The sequence below is a fragment of the Podarcis cretensis genome (genome assembly GCF_951804945.1).
Source record: "Podarcis cretensis genome assembly, chromosome: 15".
NCBI lineage: Eukaryota > Metazoa > Chordata > Lepidosauria > Squamata > Lacertidae > Podarcis > Podarcis cretensis.
Window position 1 is genome coordinate 38,985,130 of NC_137185.1, and position 11,563 is coordinate 38,996,692.

General features: G+C 45.5%; 1 protein-coding gene across 1 annotated transcript; it reads right to left on the reverse strand.

The window, feature by feature from the left end:
* Positions 1 to 2,625: 2,625 nt before the first annotated feature.
* Positions 2,626 to 10,854, reverse strand: STAR (steroidogenic acute regulatory protein). Its single transcript, XM_079956170.1, has 7 exons — positions 10,708 to 10,854; positions 7,405 to 7,518; positions 7,135 to 7,262; positions 5,898 to 6,056; positions 4,785 to 4,969; positions 4,585 to 4,678; positions 2,626 to 3,700 (listed from the first exon to the last, which is right to left on the reverse strand). Exons 1-7 carry the CDS (start codon positions 10,769 to 10,771, stop codon positions 3,578 to 3,580), a joined length of 867 nt encoding a protein of 288 aa, XP_079812296.1. The 5' UTR covers positions 10,772 to 10,854; the 3' UTR covers positions 2,626 to 3,577.
* Positions 10,855 to 11,563: the final 709 nt, after the last annotated feature.

Here is an 11,563-nt window from a genome sequence, read left to right on the forward strand (position 1 = left end):
GGTCATCCCTGAATCAGGGGCAGGCCTTTTCAGTTACATGAGCTTCAAAAGTCTTAATCCTGTAGGCAAAAAAGAGAGCAGTGACACGGAACATTTTAAATCATACTCAATTTTTATTTTCAGAAGTACATAAACTTTGAGCACAGTTTTCTGCTACTCTTGCTAAATACAATTTTTAATGTCTCAGATCAAAGAAGCTGTTATTCATTTTTGCCTGGCATTAGTGTCTAAACACACAAAATCTTCACACTGCAGCATCTGCCAGTTTTTGAAAAGATGTTAACTGAGAATGCAAGAGTAAAACAGAACAGGCTTTTCATGTTTAATATACCTGACTTGAATAAATATTAAATAAACACTTTGTCCAACTGCAAACAAGGGAAGAAGATACCTACAGAGTTTGTTTTTTAAAAAAACAAAACTGGTTATGATTAATGACATATTCAAGGGTTCTGGTAGCTGAAATGGTAAAATCTATTGTGAGGCAGGATAATGTGCCAACACCAAGCCTGAGGTCAGACTTTGGGGATCACAGATTCACAAAGTGAGTTTAGGAGCTTACCTATCTTATTTTAAGCCTAACAACAAACAATATGGAATACATATTTGCATTGAAACTAATTTGTTTTTAAAGTAACTCTCATTGACGAGGGTGAGGCTGCTAGTTACTGAGATTTGTGTTTGTGTGTGTGTGTTTTAACTGCTCGCCTGCTATGGTCCTGAAGAATATAGTAAGCTGCCTTATGCTGAACCAGACCCTTGGTCCCTCTTAGCTCCATATTGTCAACACTGACTGGCAGCAGCTCTCCAGGATTTCAGACAGAAGTCTCTCCAGCTGGAGATTAGATGTAGAACTATCTGCATGTAAAGCAAATGCTGTCCTACTGAGCTTATTGCTCTTCCCCTAAAACACAAGGGGTTGAATACAGTGCAGTCAACCAAAGCTCGTATATGTGGACAGGGAGGGAGAGAAGGAGGAAAGGCCTTGGCCAGAGAGCCAAGAGACTGGTGGGGAAACAGGGATGCTACAAATGCACTATTTTTATTCAGCAGGGTCTTGCTCCGTGGAATTTGTGGCTTTTAAGCTACAAAGGATGGTTAGCAGTTAGTCACATGCATGGCCTGCTGTTAGGGACATCTAAACAGAACAAGTGCCTTGCTACCAAGCCCACTAAGATGAAGGGTGAGTTCAAACTGCATTGATCTACAGTGGTACCTCAGGTTAAGAACTTAATTCGTTCTGGAGGTCCGTTCTTAACCTGAAACTGTTCTTAACCTGAGGTACCACTTTAACTAATGAGGCCTCCCGCTGCTGCCGTGCCACCGCCGCACGATTTCTGTTCTCATCCTGAAGCAAAGTTCTTAATCTGAAGAACTATTTCTGGGTTAGCAGAGTCTGTAACCTGAAGCAGCTGTAACCCGAGGTACCACTGTACTTGTGTGTTGGACATAGGTTACAGCCAGCATTGTATGGCTCATGCCCATGTCCCATCCTTGGAGATACTTTGCCCTGCTGTTCCTGGTTGCTGGTGCTGCCTTTTTCCCTGTGAGAAAGCAGCAATCTCTGTAGGCCTTGTTCTGGTGCAGAAGGGCCTTCCAGAGAGGGGGGGGGGGCGGAGAGACACATGGGGAGAGGCAGTAATGACACTGGAGGAAGTAGCTGTACTCAGGGTGGGGGGCACATGCAGAGACGGGGAGAACATCTTGCACCAGGTCCCCCTGGAAACCTGGAACAGGCACTGGCTCTTTTCTGATCCCATGCACAAAGGCTTTCCGATAGGCTGTCACTATGGGCACAATACTTAAGAGAGAGTTAGGAACATAGGCAGCTAAGATGGAGCTCCAACTCCACTGTTGGCGGGAGCTTGCCTCTGAATGCCAGCTTCTGGGAACTGCAAGTATGGAGAGTGCTTTTGTGCTCAGCTCCTGCTTGCGGGCCTCCAAGGGGCATCTGGCTCGCCGCCATGCCAGCAGGATCCTAGACTTAGATGGGTCTTTGGCCTCCAGGGGGGCTTTCCTTACACCCTTCCATTGCACAGTAAGCCGGATCACTTGTCCAACTAGCCTAGCCTTTCCTCTCGCTGGCAGCGCTTCTCTGAGATCTTGGGCAGCGGTCTTCCATGTCACCTGCTCCCTGAGCCTTTCTCGTTTAGTTGGCAGGTCCAGGGACAGTGCAGGAGGCCTTCTGCATGCAAGGCAGCAGCTCTGCCACCCAGCTGAGGTTCCCTCAACCAGTCAGTTCAGCAGAGGCCAGCTGAGTGTAAAATAGGAGGTGTTGCATAAACACAGATTCACAAACTGGCCCAAGCAGACTGATTCTAAATCAGGCATGGAGAAGCAGTGCAGTGGGTAGAGCGCTGCCAGATTAGGCTGCAGACACCTTGCTTCAAATCTCATGCAGTTCTGAGATGCTCTGGTGGACCTTGGGCCAACTGCTACCTCTTGGGGTTTCTCCAGGCTGTTACTGTTTTGTAGGAGGGATTCAAGTGCATACCTGGAAATTTAGGCTTGTTCCAATGAAGTGGATTAAATGAGGATGAATGCTAACTGTCACCACCCCATAAACAAGTCTAGAGGAATCCTTGGTAAACTTTGTGCAAGCAAATCAATAAACAGGCAGCAATGGAGGGAACATGCATACCCCATGCTTCTGGAACAAAAGGGTGGGACAATAAATGCACTAAATTAAAATGTAAATGGCACTAAATTCTACTGGTTTTTAAAAAGTAAGATCATAGCTTAAGTTGTTCTGTGAGCTCAATTAACTTGGCTCTGTTTTCAGGGTATTTCAGATACACCTTTCAAAAGGAAACCTCTTTAACAAACCCAGGGCTGCAAAATACAGTCCTGCACTTTGTCATCAAAGGATCAGTGAAGCAAGCACTTAGGATGAATTTTTCTGCTGTTCAATCCTTTGAACTGGGGGTGGAGGTGGGTGCAACCTTCAGCCCATCTGCCTAATTTCAAAAGTATTCTGAAAGCAATCATTTTGAACCTCTGAGAAGAGTGATTTGTCCCTCCCCTTGCAATCTTAAGAGAGAGATCACAGCTACGCCATATCACAGCTACTTTAATCCTCAAGGAGAATCCTGGGAGCTGTAGTTGGTCAAGGGTGGTGGGAAGTCTAGTTCTGTGAGATCAGCACCCTTAATCAAGCACAGTTCCCAGGATTCTTTGGGTGAAGCCATGACAACAAAAACGGCGTAAGTGCTTCAATGTATGGTGTGGATGTGAGAAAAGAGAGGGGGTGAAATGAAGGAGGGAAACAAAGGGGTGGCCTACTCTGCCTTTTGGCTCTGGCAATGCCCACTGCTGAATGTGACCCACAACAGACCACCCCTGAGAACAACAACCACCAGGAAGATTTCCCACTCTTCCTTTTGGGAGAGGATAAAAAAAGCTGCCTCAGAGGAGCAGGCAGGAAGCTTGTTCTATTGGCAGGAAAGATGGATGTCCCTGTACCAATTTTCTGGAGCAGGAGCCTCAGCTGCCAGGGGAAGAGCCTTGAGCGAGTGGTCCATGAGCCGGGGAAGGGATTCATCAGCCACAAGGAGTGTGTTGCGTGTGTGCGGCCACTTCAACAGCGCATGGCCTGCTGCATGGAGGCAGAATTGCTGCTCAAATGGTTGCGCAGATGCTTAGCGAAATCCACCTGGGTTTGAGAGAGGACTTGGTTGATGAGGGACTTGGGCAGCCATCCCTGGGAGAGAGGGGGGGGAAAGAGCAACATCATTATGTGTTCAACTTAAAGGGTTAATTCTGTGACAGTCTCCCTGCTATGCACCAAGGTCTGGAGTAATAAAAAAGAGGCAAAACATCTCTGTTTATTCCTCCCCCCCCCCCTCAGTTCTCCTCAGTAAAGTGGTATCAGGATTTATTTTTCTTTCTGGACTCGGGGGGCTCAGCCACTTTTACACTTGTCCTGCTTCTCCTTCTGCTTGTCTGCACTTCCTAGGCATGGGTCCGAGGGGTTTTCCCATGGTTTGCCATAAGCATCAATCCACAGGAAGCCCAATTCAGCAGCAAATAGCGGGTTTTCGCAGGAAAAGTGGCTGAGCAAACGAAAATCCTCTCGGAACCAGGCCTAGAAAGCACAGATGAGCAGACGTGCGGACGAGCCCTCAGGGCAGTTTTACAGTCTATCCCTCTTCCCGGGGAACTTTGGGAATAATAGCCCTGTGAGGGGTGTATGGGTCTCCTAAGAACTCTCAGCACCCCTAACAAGCTACAGCTCCCAGGATTCATTGGGGGGAGCCAGGACTGTTAAAGTGGTACTATTGTGCTTTAAATGTATGCAGCCACAATTCATCTTATCATCAAACAATGGAGAGTGGTAGGGGGGAAATGCAGGGGGAATCCTTGGCACAGTGCTATGTATCTTCTTGCACAGTTCATCTAACTAAAAAATACCCCCTTAAGAGCCCCAGAAAGTGGGTCCCTCTTAGTGACACCTGAGACGACTCCCTGCAGAATTGAATGCACAGCTGTTTATGAAAGTTGCACCACCCAAATCATGGCAAGAGGATGATCTCTGGCAAAACCAATGGATGCAGTCATTTAGCTCAGTCCACCGGGTGCCTGTACCTTGAGGTCGATGCTGAGAAGCCAGGTTAACTTGGTCTGGGAGGGGTCACCAAGGAGAGGCCGAAGGACCATACATGTGGGGCCATTCTCAGCTCTGTGGGAGGACAGGAGAGCATCATGTTAGCATATTACACAAAAAAATGGAGTACCCCCCAAATTCAATCAAGGAGAAAGCCATCAAGAGGGGGACGACTCTTTACCTAATAACCCCTTTCTGTTCAGGCATCGCTGCATAGGTGGTGGACATGCCAGCCAGGACACAGGTTGAGCCTCTCCTCTTGGAACAACGGACACTCACAAAGTCTCGCGGCCCAACTATGTTGCCAGGGGTTGGGGCTGCAGTTTCGTGAGTGATCACCGTGTCGTTGCCGATCTTCTGCAAGATCTGGAGAAAGATCGCCAATAAAAACAAAGGGTTGTCATTTTTCATACAGGGATACTTACTGCACTTCCTTGCTGGTAGCTGATGCAATTCCTGCTATGGCCGACAAAATCCTTTCCTGTCTCACTTTTGGAAGGAGCACAGTGCTGATTACTTTGGGGAAGGGAGAGACAAGAGGCAGAAGGAGACTCCCTTTGTTCCTAACACATGATCGGTGCTACCAACATGGACAGGATGCACACAGTGTAAAGGTCACCAGCCACAGCCGGGTGCGTAATAGTGGCCCACAAGATGTAGCAATGGCATCAACTTGGATGGCTTTAAAAGTAGTTTTGATAAGTTCATGGAAGATAAGGATTTTAAGGCTACTAGCCATGATGGCTAGGTTCTGCCTCCAGTGGGAATCATGAGGGGGCCCTTCTTCTGTCCTTTGAAGGAGGGAGCCAATTCCCCATGAGTCTGTATGGTCTACGAGCCATACAATTGGGATACCCCACAAATACCATAATGCACCCGTGTCTGCATGATTACAGATCTGAGACACTTAACACAAGAGTCTAAAACTGGCCAGCAGAGCTGCCCAAACACCTCATTAATGTTCATGTTTTAGAGGTGTGGAACACTGAGATCAAGACATTGGTTAGCCATGCTGAGATTTGTTTTAAAGACTTGTGATTTTAATTTGTTGTCGTTGCACCACAAGAAGCAAGCAACGCTTGGTGATTTACTGTGAATCATCCAAGGAATCTTTCAGTAGATCCCAATCTTTCTTAGACCATCCCTGCTCTACAATATACTTTTTCTACTAATAGCTACCCAAAAAATCACTGATCAGGCAAAGCAATGTGCTTTATAACTCCTTGGAGAATTGAATGCATAAGCCATTGGCACAGTCTCCTTTCGCCAAGAATGCGTTTCTGTGTGTGTTTACCTTGACTTCTTTGACATTCGGGTTCCAGTCTCCCATCTGCTCCATCCTTTCCACTAACTCGCCATAGACGCAGTCCAGGGGTTTATCAACCACCACCTCTAGTCGGAATACTTTCCCCACATCCGGGAGCACTTTGCTCAGGACTTTGTCACCATTGTCCTGCAGGGAAAAAAGCAGAAGGGGGTCTAAATTGTTAGCATCACTGGCTTGCATAACCCAAAGCATGAGAGCTAAGAGTATTGTTAGGTAGTATGTTGCATCCAGCCCAATTCCCAGGTGATAACCTTGCAACAGGGCTTTTCCAATGTGCTCTATATGGGGCTGGCCTTGAAGCTACGACTGGCCCAGAATGTGCTAGACAGAGGGATGGCTAATGTTAGAAAAGGGCCATAGCTCAGAAGTAGAGCACATCCTTTGCAGGCAAAAGGTCCCAAGTTCAAGCTCTAGGTAAGGCTTGTCTGAAATCCTGGAGAGCTACCACCAGTTGGTGTGTGGACCAGGGATGGAGAACCCTGATGTCCTGCAGATGTTGGACTCCAACTCCCATCAGCCCCAGCCAGCAGGACCAATAGTCAGGAGTGATGGGAGCTGAAGTCCAGAAGCATCTGGAACAAACCATGTTTGACTATGCCTGAATCAATGGATTAGGGTCTATAAAAGTTGCATCAGTAGGACCACAATATTTGCTCCTTTTTTAAGGGTGGAAAGGTGCAGGTGGGGTGGAAAAGTGAGCAGCATGAAGAAAATTAGGCCCATTTCGATGCAAAATAATGATTTTCCACTAGAAGGACCAGCTGCAATAAGCCACAGACTTGCATGACATGCTTTTTTTTTCTTTTACACTTGTGAGAAGATCAGAAGGAACCCTTTCCAGCTTTATATTAACCACAGTTCCTCCTGACATCCAAACTCAGAAAACAGTTGTTTGTTTAAACCTGAACCATGGAAAGGGAAGAAGGGAAGTCATTGATATCTTAAGGATGTAAAATATGTATTTGAAATCGTAAAACAAAAAATTTAATAAAAAATATTTTTAAAAAGAAAATAAAAGATACCTTGGTTTGTGAATTTGAATTTGAATTGTGAATTTGAAATATATTGACCCTAACTAAAATTCAGCTGTCCATCTGAAGGCTGCAAAGTTGGCAACCCCAACTGACATCTTCCCTGATCCTTTGCAAGCAAAGTAGAAGGGAACGCCAAACAACAACCCCCATGAACAATGCAACATGCATACCATCACTGTCTCTGTTTTCCAGCCCTCCTGCTCTCCAAGAATTTTAAGTGATTTCTGAAGCGCTTCATCTCCTTGCTTGATGTACGACATCTCCATTTCATTGAAGAGATTCTCTTCCAGTCTAGAACCTGTTGGAAGTTGGAGCAGGTTTTAATTTTATTTTATTTTTATTAAAAGAAAGATTGTATTTTCAATGCCACCAAAAATTCAGCAGCCCCAAAATGCAAGGATAAAACATGCCCAACAAGAGCCGTGCCTCGTTATACATACTTAGCAAAGAGCTCCTTCTGCGCACATTATTGATCCACTTGCTGGGACCAGGCCTGGTAACCGCAAATTTATTCAGCTCCTGGACAATTGCAGCAGCTGCTTGTCTCTTCAAGCCTGAGGAGAAGAAAGCATAACAGTGGTATTAAAAGCCATATCTGAACCCGTAGAAGCAGGCCCTTTGAGGTCCAGAGAGGCTTGGGATATTTCCAGCTTTCGATGTTCCTAACCATCATTAAAAAAACAACAACACAGACAACACAGAAAAATAAAGCACCCAAAAGAGTGAGCTGATCTGAGAGGACATGTTCAACACAGTCTACTCTTGTGCCACCAGAAACAATATATTTTTATTAATATTTATGAATATTTTAAACTCTTTAATGTGACAAGATTTGGACAGTTAACACACACAGAGAGAAATCTTTTAATGAGTCTAATCTCTTACTTGCTTAAATCTGCAGCTGTAAACTGAGGGCTGTAAATTGAACTGATACACATAAAAACAAGTTGTGAAACTTATCAGATGCCGAAAAATTAACTAGTGTACAGATTTGAGCCCTTTGGACTTGACTGCCCTTCCATCCACCACAAATAGTCCTGAATAGAATGACTGCCAGAGGTTCTTCATGCAACCCTCCTCCCCCGAACCCACCTGCACCTCCAGCTGTAAAAAAAAACCAACCTAAAACTAAATCAGCAGGGACAGCCTGTGTCAGGAGTCCTGTTTGCATTTTATTGTTTAAAACAGTTCTTGACTCCCCAGATGTTGTTGCACTACAAATCCCACCATCCCCAGCCAGCTTAGCCAGTGGTCAGCTCAGGGATGATGGTAGCTGTAGTCTGACAACATCTGGGGACCCAAGATTGTTTTAAACGCTGCTTGAACATTTCTTCATTTCCAAGTTCCTTTGTTGCCTTCTTAGCTTAAGAAGGGAATCCAGGCAGCCTTTTGGGGTTGCGGGTACAGTAGAAACACTACTCTGCTGATTTTACTACAAAGCTGCCGAACTGATTTCTCCTCTGCTCCAATGAGAACATTGCACAAATTCTGGTAAAGGCATGGTAAATTATGTACCTCTATATCTCTTGCTTATTTCTTCAAAGAAAACACTTAAAGTGACTTTAATTTATCAGAGTTGTGCAAGAAATCAGGATGCATTACAAACATGCACACAGATTGATGACTATAAAGGCTTTTAGAAACAAGGAACCATCATATGAAAACTGACTCCACTGACCCCCTGTTTGTTATCTTGATTTCTTATTTTTTTTCCGGTTAAGTTTCACAATTTCCGCATATTTCATAAGTTTTTGTATCCATTCTTCTTTTGCTGGGACTTTCTTCCATTTGGGGGCAAGTAAAATTATTGCCATTGTAGTCGCATACATGAATAAATTTCTATAAAGTTTGGATAGTTCCCTCCCTATAATTCCCAAAATGAATGAGCATTCTGGCTGGGGCGATGAGAGTTAGAGTCCAGCATCTAGAAGTCATCAGGTTCCCCAACCCCAATTTAAACTCTCTACAGCTGGGGAGAGGAAAGTACGCCCTAGTTACATTCATAGCCCCCTTAGCTGAGATACTTTAACTGGACATGGAAGCGCAGCCAGAAACACCATAACCAGACACTGGAGAGACCTGTCAGGAGTAAGCATGGACCAATGGCACCAAATAGTATGGGAAACAGCCCTACTAGAAAAATTAACCAATAAACTGAAACTGACATGGGGACAAACAGAAGAAGACGCCTTTACCCCGGAATGGCTCCCCTTTACCACATACACAGCCCAACAAGACAATGACAATAACCCACCAACAGCATACAAATCAATATGGCTAACCTGATGCAAAACACCCACCCACCCCACTCACACATGAAAAGAAAGACCACCACAGCCAACCACAAATGAATAACCACACCCTAGGCCAACCCCAAACTCTCTCACCACCAAAGAAACAGCACGAGCAACGCTGACACCAAACCCTACATACATTAAACAGAATAGAAACATCGCCACCCGACCCCACCCCCACCCATCTTCCCTCCCTCCACCCCCTTTTTTCCTTTTCTTTTTCTTCTCCCCCTAATGTCTCAACAAATGAAATGGATTTGTAAAAATGTTACATGGAAAAAATATGAGGCATTACACTTACTTCTGTAAAACAAGAAAATCTTTAATAATAATAATAATAAAACTGGACATGGAAGCTGTGACCTTCTGCATGCTGCAGCTGAGCTCATCTAAAACCAGTAGAGGCTGGCCACTTTTTCGAGGAAATGGAAGCCTGCCCTTGGCCAATCTCTACCTGCCTGCTTTTCCTCCTCAAAACCAGTCCAAGGGTTTGCATGGCCTCTGTAGTCTCCCTGTGGAACTCAGCAGGGAGGTAATTGGAGACAAAACTAGAATTCCTTGCTTTGCCTGTCATTGGCCACAGCTCTCCCTGCTGGTGGTTTCCCTGCTTTCCACCTTACTTGTCTCAATGGGCAGCAGCCACCGCTAGATTCCCCTGAACTACAAAATGTAAGCTTTCCATTTTTGCATGCCATAGACAGATGCATCTAAGGGCATGGCTGGGTTATGTAAAGGCACATAACACACATTTACATGAAATGTACATAGGCTAATGCACAAGCATCAATGCCACTGGTAAATAAGGAGAGTTGAGTAGCTAGGGTCAACATTACAGTGCACCCTCCCACTATAATCAAAGTCCCCACCCCCACCCCAAATAAAGAAAAGTTCTAAAAAGAGGAAAAGGGCAGAAATCCAGGAGCTCACTGCAAAAGACCACAAGCTTCCCAGGCTAGCCATTAACAACATGTCAAGCAGCCAGAAAACAAGAAACATCCATGATAACTTTTTATTTGATACAACAAAAATTGCTTATACATCCATTTTTCACCCACTCAATCCCAGAAGATGGCTTGCTAGAAAAGGTTGAAAAGCAACACAAGGAATGAAAAAGCTACTAACTGCAGCGCCAGGGGAGAGGAGCCGTTCATCATTTCCTTGATTTAAATTCTGTTTGTGCCACAGTAAGAACATACAGAAACAACTTTTAAATCTGGAAAACAGCAGGAAGGCAAAGGTTTCAGCCCCTGCACAATGGATGTGATCTGAATAACCCCCAAACACACACCAATAGTTGCTATTACCTTTAAAAGAAACTGTAGGAGATTCATCTGATCACATTTACACTGTGTACCCACTATAAGTCATGTTTGAAGCACATTCTTTCCCTCAAAAAGATTCTGATTCTGAAGATGATGATGATAATAATGTTGTTTGGTTTGTACTCACCCATTGTGCTGTGCAGGTGTCTGTAGGAAATGCCGGCACACAGCTTGAAAGTTGCAGGCAGCATCACAGAAGTCTGAAAGAGTTGCGGAGGATCCTGGCTTCCCTGTGTCTCTGAGCGCCTCTGCTGCTGTTTTGCTGGTGTCTCCTCTCCCCTCCGCTCTTAAATAGCCAATGAAGGATGCTGGTTTGTCAGCAGAGAGATAAGGAAAGACATCACTTACAGCAGGCTGGCTGACACCAAGGCCAAACCCATCGCCTCATGAGCTTGCGGTGGGGGCAAGCAGATGGGAGGCGTGGATCTCGCAAGAGGGCAGAGGGCAGGCCGCACAATCCCCAAACCCTTTAAGCTGGTTTTCCTGCTTTGAAGGTTGCCAGATGCCTTCCTAGCAGAGTTGCCATGCTTTTTAAGCAGCTCCGTGAACAAGCCAATTACAGCAGCCAAAAGTTTTTCCTTTCTCTTTACTGTCTCAGTATCTTGAGCAAACTTTTTCAGCAGGGGGCCGGTCCACTGTCCCTCAGACCTTGTGGGGGGCCAGACTATATGGGGGGGGGTGAACGAATTCCTATGCCCCACCAATAACCCAGAGATGCATTTTAAATAAAAGCACACGTTCTATTCATGTAAAAACACGCTGATCCCTGGACCGTCCGTGGGCTGGATTTAGAAGGCGATTGGGCCGCATCGGGCCTCTGGGCCTTAGTTTGCCTACTCCTGATCTTGAGCTTCTCAGGCAAGCGGGCAGACACAGTGCCCAAAGCAAAGCTGGCATCAGAAATAGCAGTAGGGACTGGCGCCCATTGGGACAGGTAAGGCAGAAAGCAAGGAGCCCGAGTACAGTTGGAGCCAGCATCAAGT

Coding starts and splice junctions, on each gene's coding strand:
- STAR (XM_079956170.1), bottom strand. CDS start 10,771: ATGCTGCCTGCAACTTTCAAGCTGTGTGCCGGCATTTCCTACAGACAC. Junction 6,057..7,134: donor GGAAAACAGAGACAGTGATG/GTATGCATGTTG, acceptor TTTTCCCTGCAG/GACAATGGTGACAAAGTCCT. Junction 3,701..4,584: donor TTCTCAGCATCGACCTCAAG/GTACAGGCACCC, acceptor CCTCTCTCCCAG/GGATGGCTGCCCAAGTCCCT.